General features: G+C 39.7%; 1 protein-coding gene across 17 annotated transcripts in view; it reads left to right on the top strand.

Moving 5' to 3' along the window:
• The window catches only part of PPFIA2 (PTPRF interacting protein alpha 2), a 258,382-nt gene that overhangs the window by 227,690 nt on the left and 12,909 nt on the right, over positions 1-17,783 (top strand). For 13 of the 17 annotated variants that reach the window (XM_033162610.1, XM_033162595.1, XM_033162596.1 and 10 more), the window contains 3 exons: positions 3,494-3,587; positions 11,177-11,185; positions 16,257-16,338. In XM_033162610.1, the coding sequence (XP_033018501.1) occupies positions 3,494-3,587; positions 11,177-11,185; positions 16,257-16,338 (185 nt within the window). The remainder of the gene's footprint in view (positions 1-3,493; positions 3,588-11,176; positions 11,186-16,256; positions 16,339-17,783) is intronic. The other 4 variants (XM_033162597.1, XM_033162598.1, XM_033162612.1 and 1 more) reach the window with 1 other exon arrangement.

Below are 17,783 nucleotides of genomic sequence, written 5' to 3' on the forward strand. Positions count from 1 at the left end.
ACTTTGCTTGTAAAATATTGTACATCCTGAAATATAGTATATATAAACAAAAAATAAATAGGTTGATAATTAGCTAAGTGCAGAATAGTCACTTTTCTCATTATTAGTAACATTCTAGTTTAGACCATCCTTTCATCTAACATGGGATGAAATGAGATGATTTGTTTTTTTTTTTTAATATGGCACATTCAATATATTTCACAATCAATTTAATGATAAGCCCTTTGGCACAAGCTAGATGTTCCTATCTGCACAGACTTAAAGCTTAATATCTGTACCATGGTTTATTCATTCTCAGTTAAATTAATCAAGACCCATTTTATTGATATTGGCATACTAAATACTATTGGCATACTAAATACTATTATGTCTGATTATCTTCTTCTTTAGTAAGTTGAAGGCCCCAGGGATCAAGATCTAATAAATGGATTCATATCTATTACACTCTTTAGAACAGAATAGAGATGTCAATCTGTAAAAGCTGTCCTGGGGGCAATATTAGTTGCCCAATGTGCTACCCCCTCCCCCTGACAGTAACACACCACAACATCATAACTGCATAATTGGATGAAAATCTATTCATAGTTCTGAAGAAGTACTTGAAGTAAATCATTGCCAAATGTTTGTAACAAACAGGGATTTTCATTGTGCACCTTAGTTCAACCAAAGCAGTAGTACGTTCAAAAGTAAAATATGCAACCAATATATATATATATTCTGGAGAATATCTGCTCTCCTTAAAAAAAGTGTGAGAGCAATGGCAGGAAAAAGATTGGCTTTCCATTTGCATGTTTTTGGAATGGAAGGCCCACAACTGATGCTCACAATGATCCTTCATAACTTGTATAACCTGTATTTTGTGCTATCTGTACTCAAACATGAAGTACCTCATAAGAAGGTGAACTCTAGATATCTAGAACCTCCATATTCGTTGTTGATATACCACTGAATACTGGTTGCCGAAGAAAAACAATGGGAGAGAGCCATTGCCTTCAAGTCTTTCTTCCTGGAGGCATCTACAGAACTTGCTGGTCTAGATCAACCTCTAGTCTAATGCCTTCTGATAGGGATTTGTGTTCTTGTATATGGCAGCAATTATAACGTTGGAAATAACGTCATTTGGTTTGGTTTTTGTCCTGTGTCACAATAGGACTTCTTTTTTCCTTTCTTTTTGAATGAGAAAAGTTGCTTCAACCATGCTGCATCTTCTCTGTTCCATGATCATTATCAAAGATTTTCTTTCAGAATACCATGGTGGTCCTTTCTGTAGTCTTAGTTTCCATAGCTTTCCACTTCTGATGATTAGCTAGGATCAAGTCACCTAATGTGTTAAAGAGATCTAGTCTGGTGTTGTTTTTTTCTAATTCTTCGACCAAAAAAACCTGACTCAACAATACATATTTAAGATTGAGAGTAGGGAACTCTTTCTCTCTCTCTCTCTCTTTCCCCTTCTTTATCCTTTGAACTTGCTGTCCTTTTGTTGTCTCATTGACTCTCTCTTTCCGCAGTCTTCCAGCATGCTTTTGAAACATCAACTTTTGTTTGTGTTCTCTATTGTTGGATGTGTGATGTCTTTTCTTAAATTCAGATAATGTATCACATTGGTTGGCAAGAACAAGGTCCCCCCACCCCCATCTATTTGGAGATGGAGAAAACATGTGAAAACGTTTAAGAATACGACTTGTGTAACCACCCAGTTACCTTGTGGTATTGTTTTTAATTTAAAATAGCACAATGGCACACTATAGCTCATGCCAATGTTTCAAGCTCACAGTTGCTTAAATATGATCCGTAACAGAATGCATGTCCTAATTGTGCTTGGTCAGATGATAGTACAGCTGAACAAGAGGAGATTTACTGACTCTGATATACTATATCTTAGGCAGTGATCCTGCATGTACATCTTTCATCTGTCTGTGCAAACAGTCAATATTGCTGGTGGCATGCTCTGTGTGTTTGTGTGTGTCTCCAGACTTGAAGGTGTCTGAAAGAGGGATGTGTATAATTATCTTACTCCTGCCTCCAGTAGGCAGCCGCTTTTGTCTTGTTTCAAAAACCTGCAAAACCTGCATGACTAGAGGCAACAGCGAGCAGAAGAAAGGCTTAATGGGAACTGATATCTCTCTTTTAAAAAAAACCCAACCCATTTCCAACCAGCTTTAAAACTATTGGTTGTATTCGTAAGTAAGGAGGTTGGAAGGCCACTCATGCAAAGGGACTTTCCTGGCCCCAGTTTCTCACTACCGCACCCCACCCAACCAATATTTGTTGGTATTTTAAGGTTGTATTTTGCTGCTTGGTATGGTTTTAACTCCATTTTATAATTCTTTCCCAAGCTGTTTTTTGTTGTTGCTGCTGTTGTTGTTGTTGCTGTTGACTTTTGTGACTTTGTTTTCTGTACATATTCTTTCCCCTTTTTGTATGGCACCAAGAGAGAGCAATAGCTATTTGGCATCTAATAAATGCATTAAATAAAAAATGAAGCCTCTTGGCAGCTGAGGAGTCCTTGAGAAAGGTTTTGGTACTGTGGTCTAAACCACTGAGCCCTAGGGCTTGTCGATCAAAAGGTTGGCGGTTCGAATCCCCACAACAGGGTGAGCTCACGTTGCTCAGTCCCTGCTCCTGTCAACCTAGCAGTTCGAAAGCACGTCAAAAGTGCAAGTAGATAAATAGGTACCGCTCTGGCGGGGAGGTAAACGGTGTTTCCGTTCACTGCTCTGGTTCACCAGAAGCGGCTTAGTCATGCTGGCCACATGACGCGTAAGCTGTCTATGGACAAATGCCGGCTCCCTCGGCCAATAGAGCAAGATGAGCGCCGCAACCCCAGAGTCGTCTGCGACTGGACCTAGAAGTCAGGGGTACCTTTACCTTTACATAGTGCCCCTAGAAGACACTTTTAAGAGGCCCAGGAGGTTGTATTAGGAAAAGGAGTGCAGAAAAGCCCTTTTCCATACATGATATTCCACTCCCATAACTTCTGGCTACAACCCATTTTCTGTTTTCATTCTGTTAAGAGACAGCTCTAGGGAAAAACCCAGCTAATTTCATACTTTCTCCAAAGCATTAGGAAACTACAGTTTCCTACACACAGAGGACTCTGTTTTTATCCTGTAGTGCTATGCAGTCATCAGTACATAACATGACTTGCCTCCATATTGGACAGTCCTGCAGTCAGCAAACGTTTCCCTTACCTGACAGGAAACCCTGAACAAGACCTTTAGTGGCTGTATTTTAATAATCTACTATTGAGGCACCTGTGGCTTTTGCTGCTTCTTTTTCTAAGGCGTTGAGACCATCCTGCAAACAATTTCCTTGTTGCTAGTTCTTATATGTCCCAGCGGATAGTGAGGAAGTAGCTTCTGGATTTAGGTATCTTGCTTTGTTTTCCACCCCAGAAAACAGACTTTACAATTTCACAGACAAAATGCTAAACTAATAGAGCCACTTGAAAAAGAATGTCAATGGAGAAAATCTGTTTGCTGTTTTGACACAGGAGGTTACATGGAAACAGAAGCCGCAGCACAGGAATCTCTGGGATTAGGCAAACTGGGAACTCAGGCAGAGAAAGACCGAAGACTAAAGAAAAAGTATGTTGCTTATTCATGCTCCTTTTATCCTGTCATCCATCTGTAGTGCATTTCCTTGATCCTTTACTTATGCTCAGCATGGTTGCACATGCATGGAATATCTACTAGGTATTTGTTTTCTATTTAAATATATTTGATTAGCAACACTTAGTACAATTTACAAACATATAATTTATCAAAATAGTGCAAGTTTTATTGGCACTTAAAGCAGCTGATTTTTTTTGAAAAAGAAAAAACCTAAAGGATTGTGTCCATTTCTCTACGTGGATTTCAGTAAAGAAAGTCAAGAGGGAAGGCTGTTTGTATTTATGAGCAGCCTATTATAAAATGCAAATGTTCTCCTTTGACTCTATTTTCTCTTTAGAAGGGGGGCCACCTAGAGTTTTGTGTATATGAATTATAGGATAATTATATGCTTTCACCCACTGCATTTACTTGGAAGTTAAATTCAGCAGCTGCTGTGATTCAGGACACATAGGCTTTGATAAACTGTAATTACTACTGCTTCTCAATACCTGCTATGCTCCGTTTGGAAACAGATTATTTTTTAATAAAACAAAGAGGGGGGAAACTTATAGGGGAATAAGACTGTTCAGTGTTTTGAACCAGTATTTTGAAGTTTTGCTTTTGCTTCTGTTGGTATGACTTTGGAAATTTCCTTGAAGTTTTCTCACTCAACTTACTTCTGCTGATCCTTTCCTCAAATCTTTCCTGCTTAATATTGTCAGCTTCTCCATAGGTGTGTTCCAGCATTTGACTCTTGTAGTGTGCATATTAACCATGTTTTCTATGCCATGTATGACTGTGAGAAAATGTATTTTCACCATTCACTGTTCATTGTTCAACCTGATTGTTCACCCTATGAAAATCCTGATACAGCAATCCAAAGCTGCAACCAACAGAATTGTTCTGCCAGAGTTTTATCTTTTCCATGCTATTTCCAAGAATCCTTACCTGATTTCTTATCTGAACTATGACTGTATAGAAGAAGCAGAGAACCAGACCGGGATTTGTACCATGCTGCCAAGAGAGCCATTAGATTTACATTTAGAGGAAAATATCAGATAAGAGGTTTCTAACTATGAATGGTATAAAATCCTTACTGAATATCTCATGAATAACTTCTGGTTATAACTTCTGTAATATTTTTAAATTTATTTCCGGCTTCCCATTCCTAAATATTTGTAATGACTAGCACTTGAAATCCTTACCCCAGTTGCCTATAAGAAAGCCCCGTGGAATTCAGTAAGATTACATATGAGTAGGCATGGATAGGATTGCACTGATAACATCCTAAAGGGACACGGGTGGTGCTGTGCTCTAAACCACTAAGACATGACCATGGTGAGCTCCTGTTGCTCTGTCCCAGCTAACCTAGCAATTTGAAAGCACGCCAGTGCAAGTAGATAAATAGGTCCCACTGCAAAGGGAAGGTTACATTCTGGTTTCTGTCATGGTGTTTCGTTGTGCCAGAAGCGGTTTATTCATGCTGGCCACATGACCCAGAAAGCTGTCTGTGAACAAATGCTGGCTCCCTCGGCCTGAAAGCGAGATGAGTGCCACACCCCATAGTCCCCTTTGACTGAACTTAACCATCCAGGGGGTCCTTTACCTTTACCTTACATTTTTACATCCTAGAAAAACTAACATAATATTATTAGAATACCTGTATAGCACATGATGATGGTGTAGTACGAAATCAGTCACTGTCGCCCATCATACATATAAGCAACAGAAGTAAACAAAAAAATGGCTTTTGGGTTGGAATAGAAATCTCTGTTCATTAAAAGAGTCTGATAATTTATATAAAATTTTGTTAGAGGCTTTAGTCCTGCCTTTCACATTTATCCTTTGTCTCATTCCTTGGTGGTTTGGTATTTTTATGTTTTGCTGGATTTTTTGTTTCTGGTAATTGCATCTTGTGGTTAGCCCCTGAAAGAGAAGCAGTACCACATAATTTGAAGACCTCCTTCTGGTTATAGTGTGGCAGTGGGTATAAGCTGTGACCAGGGTTGAAAGAAGCCTGATTTTCTCTCTTCTCGGCAATTCTTAAGGATAAGCCACCCCACAAATTATCAGAGTCCTCTACTTAATGCAACTACTTCTTCCCTCGAGTCACTGACAAAATTACCACACTGACACTGACAATTCCTTCTCACTTGCAGCATTTCAACCTCTGGCGAGGATGCCTTTGCATCTGAATCTAGTGCTACCTTATTATCACCAGTAACACAGTGTGATAATGGGGGGGGGGGGGAGAGAGAACTGACAGCTTTCTTTGCATTTGATCAGTATTAAAGGGATCTGAATGCGCAAGTTCTCCCTAATTCTTAATGCTTTTTTTTTCAAACGGTACAGTATGTGGACTCCAAGCTGGTGTAAGGACACAGGCAAGCAAACCAACCGTATTATGCTCCCAGATGGAGAATCTTATTGGAGTATCTCCCAAAGTGCGTTCTTGCTGCTGCAAGGAGTATCATGAGCTACGAGAGAGGATATGACAGCTCTGTCCTGCCATTCAGCCACACCTTGGATTAGGAAAAGGTCATTTAGGAGCAGAGAAGGAGATGAAAGGCTGTTTGTACTTTTATCCAGCTGTGGGATGATGCACATACCAACCCATGGGAAATCTACTGGTGCAGGAGGCAATATGAAGATCTACATTTCTGCAAAAGCACCCACTTAATCAACAACTTGTGGCATGATGTAATCAGTGCTGGTTTGATAGGGGGACTCAGTCTCTTTTCTTTTTGTGTGGGTGTGGAAATGGCAGCAAAGTCATTGAAGATGGTCTTACATGAGAACGTCAGAGGAGCCTTGTGGATCAGACCATCTTGTTCAGCAACCTGTTCTCACAATGGTCAACCAGACCCGCAACCAGGAACTGAGCACAAGAGCACACCTCTTGACTGCACTTAGACCCCACCTTTCAGAGCAGCCTACCTGGTTCTCCCCTTGCACTGTTTTATCCTCACAATTACTCTGTGAGGTAGAGCTGAGGCTGATAATTAGCACCTTGGCCAGTACAGCCACCAATTGCTCCTGCTCTGAAGCTCGGTGTTCTTTTCACTTATAAGAACTTCTTACTCATTCATTTAAAAGTCTCCTGAAATACTATATACAAGATGTGGATGACTTCTGGTCTTCTGTGTCATTGGATTTCCCATCATAAAGCAGTGCATGGTGAGCTGAATTTGGTTCTCCAGGCCTCTGTTTGCCCTCAGAACTCTCCTGAGGCCACACACCCCACTGGCCTGAGTTGGGAGCAGGTGGTGCTGTGGTCTAAACCACTGAGCCTCTTGGGCTTTGCCGATCAGAAGGTTGGCAGTTCGAATCTCCATGACAGAGTGAGCTCCCGTTGCTCTGTCCCAGCTCCTGCCAACCTAGCAGTTCGAAAGCACACCAGCACGAGTAGCTAAATAGGTCATGGTGTTCCATTGCTCCAGAAGCGATTTAGGCATGCTGGCCACATAACCCAGAAAGCTGCCTGTGGACAAACGCTGGCTCCCTCAGCCTGAAGCAAGGATGATCACCACGCCTCACAGTTGCCTTTGGACTGGACTTAACCATCCAGGGGTGCTTTGCCTTTACCTTAACACCTTGAGTGTTTTGTCTGGCTGGAATGTGTCTTTGGAACTCTTAATACAGTAATGTATTTTGCTTGTTTGGATGGAGGGGTGTGTGTCTGTGTGTGTGTATAAACTCCCTACTGGTATAAAGGTTAAAATTTAAGCCTGAAACCATAATTTACAAAGCACTGAAAATACCGTAAGTTGCTGGAAGAATTCAGTCCTGCATCACTCTAGGGCAAAACACTGAAGTCTCTTACAGAACTATCCATTTACCAAGCTTCTTCCACACTAGCCGTTATATCTGAAATGGACGCCATTTGTTCTCTCAGCTTTTTCTGAAGAATCCAAATGGACCTGTTGCTAACGGGTTTATTCTGGTGTTTTAGCCGTTTTTCTCCTGCTTTTCTACACTTTTGATTTGTGGCTCTCTTTCTTTAAGCTGTTTAAAATGCAATTGCAGCACATCCCGGCAAAGTGCTTGTTGAGGCATCCCAGGGCTAATATTCCCATTAATTTTCCGCCCAGTCCCCCTTTTTAAAAAGTGACTTCCGCTTCTCAGCTTCTGCCACCTTAATTAGTTTCTTCCTATTCTCTGGTGGCATTTTGAATTGGTCCATAGCTAGGCAGTTTGTATATAGGGGGGGCCCTTAAAGTGCTCATTTCCTCCTTGCAGCCCATTAGTTAACCCTGCTCTTTAATTTGCAATTGGAATTCTTTGAGTTGAAAAGCAGATCATACATTCCTAAATAAGTTTAAACAGACATTTTATTTGGTGTTAAATTTTCTTAATAGTTAAAATGCAATGGAATGGAAGGGGAAATAAAGATTATAATGCTCTCAAATTACCTTTCTTGGAAATGGGAGGTGTATTTTAATGCTGGTTTAGATTCATTTCTGATCCTGCGGCTCCTCTTTTTAGAGACAAACCTTCTTAAAACTGGCAATATTATACAATGCAGTATTAGTTTCTGAATAACATACAGACTTTGTAATCGTGCTTAATTTAGGTGCTTTTGCAATCTGGTTCAGTTTTAGGTATCTACTTAATGCTGATAACATGCCTTTTACTGTGTATATATATATAGTTTTATTTAGGTGGATAAAATATTAAGCATTGGGTTGGCAGTTATAGTGTTGCTGCTTTCAGAAAAGTTTGTGACTGATTACACCTGTCTTGTGGTATGTAAAGTTGTCGTGTCTTGTCTGCAGTATGTATCATGCCGTGGGTGTTTGTCTGCTGCCTTCCAACTCAGGAATTCTGTGATAGATTGGCACGTTGTCCTACTCATGTGATATGTGTAAACATTACATTCAGTTTGCATGGGACACAGCTTGGGTGCAAGTTATTGGTCCTCCAGGGCGGTTTGTACAGTGACCATTCTTGTGAAGACAACCCCAGTGTTCTTTTTCTCTGTCATTTCAAAGTTCTGACACAAGGGGAGAGGGCTGGTTTGACCCAAGCAGATGTCCATGTTCAGAAAGGGCAGACATGGCAATGGAAGTTTTGATTTCCATTTCATGGCAAACTCTGCTTGACATAGATTTTTTAAAAAGAAGGCATGGTTGACAGCAGAAAAATATATATCCACAGATTGCATAAGATTGCACAGGAGCAAACAACATACACAAGACTTGTTAGGAGCAAACAACATTACAGCTCAGTTCCTAACAATGTTTCCATATGCACTAGATACTGAAAACATATTGAAAGCATGCAGCCCGTCCCCTCAAATCTTGGGAACTGTAGTTTGTTAAGGGTGCAATGAATTGTTACTTTTTGGTGGGTAAACTACAGTTCCCATGATTCTTTGTTTGGTGGAGATGTGCTATAAATGTATGCTGTTAAGACAGTAGGTGTAACGTTCAGACCTGGCCTTAGATTTGAAAGTAGAAAATAACCCATCAGTCTTTAGCAAATGTATTGTTACAAATTGTATACTAGTTGTTTCATGGGGTGGGGGATTAATTCTGTCCCAGTATCTAAACATGTAAACTACTTAGCCTAAGTTCATCTATCTGTAAATGCAGTAGATCTTGACCCTTCCAGATCACACTGAAGAGATTGCCGATAAGAGAGGAAAGCAATCCCTAGGCTGGCCTCCTTCCCAAAATGGAATTAGGATTGGTGGCAGCTGAATGTATTGATCTCAGGAATAGGAATAGGCTATTGGATGCAGGAAATTCTAACTGCAGCATTTCCTGCCTGCATGTACATCTGCATGTAAAGATCTATTTCCCAAATTGGTCCATCCTTTGTTATCATCAGGGCCTTTTTAATTTAGTTGAGTGTTTAATTATATTAGTTTGGCTTGCTCCTTTAACTAAAAATAATAAGTTTGCTCATTGTCATAGACACAGTATTGCCTCTAATGAGCCTAGTGATTAAGTGCAATTTTTTAAAAAAACTGAATTAATTGCTAACCACCTATTTTTTTCTGATTCTTATTGCTAGGGAAAAAAACCATTAATTTAGCCACTAAGGGTGTGTGCTTTTGTTTAGCCCTTCAGAATACTTAACTATCATCTGACTCTTAATTATTTCTAATTGCCCACTATTGACTAAATCTATGTTTGCCTCTTCTTTTTGTGTCAGGACCCATAAGAAATCATTATATATTAATATATCTCTGAGTTGACGCACAAGCTTCCGCCTCCCTCCACATATAATTTTTTCTTATATAGTTTTGCAATGCCATACCTGCCCTCTCTGGAAAAGAAAAAGGACAATATTCAGTGATCTTAGCAAAGGCAAAGGTGATCCTTTGAGATTAGGTAGTTTGTTTGTTTTTGCAAAAGCAGTGCGAAAGGGTCAGATTTTAGGATCTTTGCTACTCAGCTAATAGTAAACCTTCAGTCCCTTGCAGATGTTGTGAGAAGATAAATAAGAGATGGAGCACTGCCCCACCAATCTCGGGTTGCCCTCAGCCAGCTACCACCTGCCTGCCATCTTACACCCAGTCATGGGATAGCTGCCTGCCTTCCGTTCTGGCTCCCCCTACTGCTGGTCTGTCTCCCTGCCACCTGCACCACCAGGCCCAGTGGAAATGAGCCACCCCTGTTGAAGCATAAACTTATGAACCACATTCCCAGCTCAAGCCATTGCATCTGTCTCTATCCAGGCCAGTTTGCTCAGTCACAATCTTTCTTCATGTACAACACAGCATCTCCAGGAATGCATTCATACGGAGAGCATAAAATGTGACGTGGGTCCATTTTATTCACATGGTGCGACCCTGCATTGGTGATTTCCCCCTGAAACAAAGCTGGTACACAATGGGGAGCAGGATCAGAACCATGGAGAAGAGATGTAAGCCTTTGCTCCCATAGCAGCCCCAAGCAGAATTAGGCCCTCCTCCCCTGTGCCTGCTCTTCTCAGTGGGACCTGAGAAGTATGCTGCCAATTGTGGCTGCATGAAATCTCCATTAAGAAGTTGCTTCTGTATTTGTGGGAAGCCTGGATCAGACACCCTAGTTTCAAAATTGTTGTGCCCCCATCCTAGATTGTACACCAGTTTGTTCATCCTTCAGGGGAAAGCCTATTTAGATGAGGGTATGAATGGCTCCTAGGTAAGGAACTGTATCATTAATGGACATGAATAAATTATAAGGAAGATTGTTATAATGGTTCAGGGAGTTGATGTTGCAAATATGAACTGTAAGGAAGGCAAATGTATGTTTTTTTCTTACGTGTTGACTGAGGCTAGTTCTGTTGTCATTGTAATCCATTTCGTGTGTTCTACGTTCAAGCCTTCAATTCAAGGTTAAGCTTGAATAATTTGCATTTCTTTATCAGGGAAATACAGTTTTAGTGCTATCTAAATGTATTTACTCTGTAGAGGGCTATCTATTTAATTTAGCTAAAGCAAGAGAGAACGGTTTTAATTTAAAAAATCATATTTCTATGCTGCTTCTTTAATTTTTTATTCTATCATATGATTTCTTTTTATGGATTGACATATATTCATTAATATTTGTGTGCTTTTCTTTTCCATCCATCTCTCTTCATCTCATGAAAAGCACATCTGGGTAAGTTAAACCACAATGGTTGCTGATCATATTCATTTTCAGCACCATATTTGGATTTCTTCTTTTATTTCCTCCTTTTATTATATTTTTTAATTTTTATATAACCACTTTAATTTGCAGATACTGTGGAGAGTTGAACCAAAATCAAACTTTAAAATATTCTAAACTGGGCAACATTGGAGACCTTTTCAAGGTCTACTCCTGTTTGTTCTCAACTTGTGGATATATTAATATATTTTCATATGAACTGAGTGAAATTCTAGATGAGCTGAAATAAATGACAAAAAAAACTTGTGCTCTACCTCTGTGGTAAAGTGTTTCACTGGTATTTCACTCATTCATTTGTTCATTCACTTGTTCTATTATGACCCATATATAGAACAACAATTTTTGTATTGATTTTCCCACTCTTGGTTTCATTTCTTACCAATTCAATTAATTTGCAAGTTTGCAAATATCTTTTTATTGCTCTTCTCAGTTTGGATAAATTTTCCGGCTGCAATCCAAACTCACTTACATGGGAGTTAGCCCCCACTGAAATAAATGGGGCTTGGTTCTGGGGCGACATGGGTAGGTTTGCACTGTTGAAACAATTGCTTTTGCAAAAAATCAGGTAGTAGGAAGGAAAACTCCTAGTCAGACCTCGTATAACCCCTTCCATGCAAAGTATGTAGAATTTTACACATATATAAACTTTCCAACATCTCTGTGATTAAAACAGTAAGCTTACAAAAAGCCCTTTTGGTATGAAGCTGGAAGGGATGGAAGATACCAATTTAAGAGTTTTATGTTAAAATGTATTTCTACAATGGGTGCAATCAAATATGGATTTAATATGCTTTAATATACCTGAAAACTCCAGGGGTCTGTAATTGTATCTCGCAAGCTTATGATAAGATTCCAAGGCTACGTATTATGCAGGCTGGTTATTCATTATGGTAGTGGTGTTGATTTTGAACAGTCATTATTTCTCATTATAATTCAAAGTTAAGGCCCTGGCTTCTAGTGGCTACTCAGCATTCCAAACTATATTTCCATTTACCTAATAAATGCTTTTAGGAAAAAGTAATAACTTTCACCACCTTGAAACATATGCACAGCAATTACAGCATTATTTAAGCAAGCTGTGCTTTTATTAAAAGAGTAATCAAACTTCCCCACTTTAGATTTTAAAACTTTTGAATTCAATTTTTATTATCTTTTGAGGATTCCACCGCCCCTTTATTCTACCAGAACATTAAAAGATGTGTTTATACTGGACAATTGATTAACGCGCTACTTGTCTCATTTTATATAGTATGAAAATGAATTAATTACACCTGTATCCAGAGAAGTTCAATAGCGACTTTAAATTGTGTACAGCTTCACTGTATGGAGTAGAACTGTGTGTTGTTGACTGTTTTGAATTTATTTCATGGAGCAGTTCAATGCTCACACACAACGCTGAGCCAAACCATGATACAGCTTATAGGAACAAATGTACATATTCCTGGAGAGAAAGTTGCAGATGCTTTTCTTCTCAAAAACACAGTAACAGCAGGAATGGGGAAGAGGCAAAGGACTTGTGCTCTTCTCTCTTGAAATCCAGCCTTTTGCCCTAAGCAGGGCCGGCCCACCAAGAGGCAATGTGAGGAGACTTCCCCAGACAACAGGATCCACAGGGGCAGCAGATCTAGCCTCCAAGGAGCCATTGCTTGCTTGCTGCCGCTGCCGCCACCACAGTAGCATCAACGGCTGCTTGGAAGCTGGATCTGCTGGCTCCTTGGCAGCCTCACCAAAACTGCTTCTACAGCAGCCTCTTAGCAAATAGGAGACACTGCTGGTCTCCTCCCATCTCTGGGGAGGAAATGGCAGGGGTTGCCCTCTGGGGTCTCCTAGGCTTTGCGCCTGCCCAGCATAATTCAGAGCAGCCCCACCCCTGCGTAATGGCCTTTGATTTGCACTTCAACCATTGGGTTGATTTGATTCCTCCCCCCCCCCAAAAAAAATCCTGATGTAGATCTTCATTCACCCCTTCTTCCCTGGGAGAGAGTGTGTGCTATTTTGTGGTTCCCCTCACGTGCCGACATGTCTTGGGCCAGACCTGGCACTAAGTTCTGTGTGGATCAGGTCTTAACAGTGGATAAGGAATTTTATTGGTCACCAAGACTTCCTTGACAAAGGCAGCATTCAGTGAACCTTTGAAGAGAGTAGTCCCATAATTTTCTAGTCAAGTTTCTCCAGTTGGTTCCTTGTTGGACTGTGCCCTTCAGCAGCAGCACTTACAGGTTTTTTTTTCTATGGTAAACATACATACATCCTGTAATGTAAAGCTTATGGCACTATGTTGCATTATAAACAAGCATAGCTGTCAACTTTTCCCTTTTCTTGTGAGGAATCCTATTCGGAATAAGGGAATTTCCCTTAAAAAAGGGAAAGTTGACAGCTATGAACAAGGCTGCATTCCTATTACTACTTCTAAACAAAAACAACAACACCAGGTACTCTTTATTACATCCAGTGGGACTTAAGCATTTCATTCTGCACTGGAATAATGTGGTGCAAATGTTTCTGCTCATCTGATATCTTAATGAAAGAAAATGGCTGAAAATCAATGGCATACAAACTAAAGTCAGCACCCACTTCTGCACTTGTGTTCTCAACTGGAATTCGCTGAACATTAATGCGATTCTCTCACATTCATATTTGTATTCCCCCCTTTATCTTACACAGAGAAGTGTACTTTGGTCCTCTGCTCATTATTGGACCTGACATTGACTGGCCAAGATTACTTATAAAATTCTCTCAATTGTACAGTGCAATAATAGTGGTGACTGCCTTGGCAACCCATTCTATTAATTCCCCAGATGGCTCATGAAAGGTATCAAAAGGACTGAAATACAAATAATTATGCATATCTATCGCATGAACAGCATAAGGCAATGACTGAGGAGCTGACCATGGTAAAATCATAGCTCACCATCTTCTGCAAAAATGAGAGATCCTGGGTTGAGTTAAGAGATAGCAATCTGCTATTGGATTTCACCATGGTATCTTTAAAAAAGTAACAGGGGTCACCTTTTCTAGCATTTTCCAAGTAGACTTAGCATATCTTTCCAGGTTATTATTTTTGTGTTTACCCTTTCTTCAAGTTTCTAAGGTCCCATTTCTATGTGGCTCAGGTGATAGGTAAATCATTGACCCATGTCAGCATTCCCTTCATACCTTGTCATATTGCAGTGTTATTTACCATGTGTGCTAGGCCCATACACACCCAACTCTAGCATGACAACGCTAAGCAGTCCAGCAGTGGGTGGGTGAGAAAAGCTGACATGCTAACACTGGTGCATTTGGATTGGCATGCAGGGTAATGTAATAGGAAATGTTTGCAACATTCATGCAGTTAACTGCTTTCTTAATGACTCCATGCCGTGTACAAATTAGAGCTCAGAATGCCACAAACAGTATTCTCAGGGGATCTTCCATCCACCCAACTGCTACCCCTGTTTAGCTTCATTGGTGAAACTAAACAAGGTGCATTTACCCTTCTATGGACCTTTCTAATTTAATGCTCCACAATATATATATATATATGTTTGAATATGTAATGGCTTGTAGAATGGAATGGTAAGAAGTCAGTTTGAATTCTAGTTTTTTGTATAGACTAAAATGGAACAAAATGAGTTTTAATTATTTTTGTATTAAATTGAAAAAGAAAGCAATAACCAACAGAAGGTATTAACTCTACAGCATTTCATTCATTAACAGCCCTAAAGGAATGGAGGGGGGGTGTTCTTTTTGAATGTCAGCATATTTTAGGTTATCCTGTATAATTTAATGAAGAAGCTGCAAACAAGTATATGAATAAATTCACTTTAGTAAATTCAGTTAGGAAGGATTGAAGAATGTTATTATCAAAAGAGCAGTCGTGCCCTTGAGCCATGATATTTAACACATAGAGATACCTTCACTGACTTCAATGGCAAAATTCAAAATTGGCATCATGAAGTTAAGACAGGTTAAGATTAATCATGTGATTGGTTATTATTATTTGCATGTGTGTAAAAGATCAGATTTTGAAAACTGTCTTCTTTTTGTAACGGTGAAAAATAGTGTCCACCTGTTTTCAGAGTTAGTTTGCATGCATGAATTATTTATCCTGGTGTACAAATGGAAAGCACTTGAAATTATATAACCTACATATTTCGTTTTGAGAAATCACCAAAAGCAGTTTGATCTGGAGTGTTCAAGCACTCCTTTACCGTGGAAGATATGTGTTCCCCATTTCAGCCAGGTGACATATTCTCTTTTTCTCCTCTGCAACAACCACTGCAATAGGAGCTATGTACTAGAAAGTTCTGGGCCATGTCAATGGCCAGCTATTGATTTGACAAACAATACAGTGTACAAAAACACTTCTTCCGTGATGTAAGAACCTTCCCCATCTCCCAGTACCCATTCGCACCTGAAGCCCTCAAATGACTAAGTGAAATTTGGTTTTGGAAAGAGCCCAACATGTGTATTTCAAATCAAGCTCATACAACAAAGTGAATATGGAATCCATCTCTCATCGTACTGCTTAATTACTTTCCACAGAAGTCAGTGTTAATTTGGCAGGAAATAGTTGTTCTTTCTCTAAACGATATCCTGAGCAAACATACATATGCAATGGTTTGTAACACAACTGAATAATAATGGGTTTTCCATGCAGTTTGAGTAATGCTGAAAAATAAAGTTGAAAAGTCGTTTTGTCCACATGTTGGACATTCATGAGTGACTGGCCACCTACCAGGGATGCTGTAAAAGTGGTTTTCCTGCAGAGGGTTAGACCTTTGAGGTCCCTTCTAACTCGATGATTCTGTGAATTCAGCAAGAGAATTCATGGCCAGGGAAACCCATTTTTCTCAACAAGGAAAATAACATTTTCTCTGTGGTCTGAACAGTTCAACAGTACTGACGGACAAATAAAGGCAGCTAAAGTACTGTATATTTGATGTGATTTACCACAGCCTAACTGTATCTGAGCATAATTGTGTCAGTGGTGCTCCTAGGTACCACCATATGCTTTAATAGATTTGTGATGGTCTTTTAGGCATGAACTCCTGGAGGAAGCTCGGAGGAAGGGCTTGCCTTTTGCACAGTGGGATGGGCCCACAGTGGTTGCATGGCTAGAGGTAAGTGCTAGGAAATCTTCTGAAAGCATGGGCATACCTGATTGTACCTTAATGTTATGAATCATTTAAGATCTAATACAGGTTTGGCATTCATAAAGGAAAAACAAAAGCAGCACTGATTCATTCATTTTACTGAGAGTCTCCCAGAATGCTTTATACTACACTCCAAGCACAAAGCAGCAAGTTCTCCAGCTGTCATAGAAGCAGAGAATGGCCAGACCTTTCTAAAATACAGATTAAACAAATCTGAGGATCTGTGATGAATAGTGATCTTTTCAACCCAACCCATTAAGAAACAAGCATTTCTCAATTTTTACTTGCAGCTTCTTTGCTGCTTGTTGCATTCAGATTTTGGATCGAATTAAGAGTGGATTTGCATGTCAACCTACTACACCAACACCTGTGGTTTTTGTACCCATGGTGCTCCCCCTCATACATGTGAGAGCACTTGTATGAACAGGCAGTCATCTACAATTTCTGGTAAATGGTTGCGCTATCATGCTGCTCTAAAGAAGCAGTTATGCTTCTCCTGATACAGGTCATTAGAGCTAGCAACTAGCAAAAGATCTATAGGTATAACAGACAATGAGAACCATCAAGCCTATAACCCCTTGATGGTTCTACAGTCCCTTCCTTCCTCTGGTTTGTTCTCTCATTCCTTGCCCTTGTTTTCTCTGCCAATTGTCTCCTAATGCCATCAGCTGATCTGCTTTGATGACATAGTGAGCATAGTGAGTTTAGCAGATTTGATATCACAGAGGGGCTAGTCCTCCTTTTGCCCGGTGCACTGACAGTTTAGGGTGTCACTGCAGACTGTGCTTTATTGTTTTCCAGTGTGGGCATATGAAATCTTAAGAATTCAGAGGCATGATTGTGGTTTGGAAAACACCAGTAGAATCAGACATATAAGTCTGTAGAAGTCTAGGAAATTCATCCAGTGTATGTCTAGTGAAATAAGATAAGTCAGATTCAGCATTTGTTGATAAACTTACTGTGCTGCATTAGTTTCTAAACACTTTTCCTTATTTATTTTTTAAGTTTTATGCAAATAACAAGCAACACCACATACCACACTGTAAACAATGATCCTCAGTTCTATTAAGTGAAAAGTTGCTTTCTGAATTGAATCACTCTGGCTTCTGAACCTCCCTGTAATATTTACAATCTGAATACATCAGTAAAGATAGAGTGCTCAGCATTAATAAACTCCACTTTCTTGAATACAATCACTATAAATCTGTTTGTTCTTTAAAAAGCAGGCCATTTAGAAAAGCTAAAGAGTTTGCTCTTCCTTCTATGTTAAAAACAGATGCTGTGTTTCAGGCCACAATGTGCAGGATTATTACTGTTGTAGTGAGATTCATGCACTTGTATTTCAAAGGTAGAAGCACTGAGCGTGTTTGATGAAGCAGAACTCCGCAGTAGGCTTTAGTATTCAACATATG

This window comes from Lacerta agilis, chromosome 10, assembly GCF_009819535.1.
Source record: "Lacerta agilis isolate rLacAgi1 chromosome 10, rLacAgi1.pri, whole genome shotgun sequence".
Taxonomy (NCBI): Eukaryota; Metazoa; Chordata; class Lepidosauria; order Squamata; family Lacertidae; genus Lacerta; species Lacerta agilis.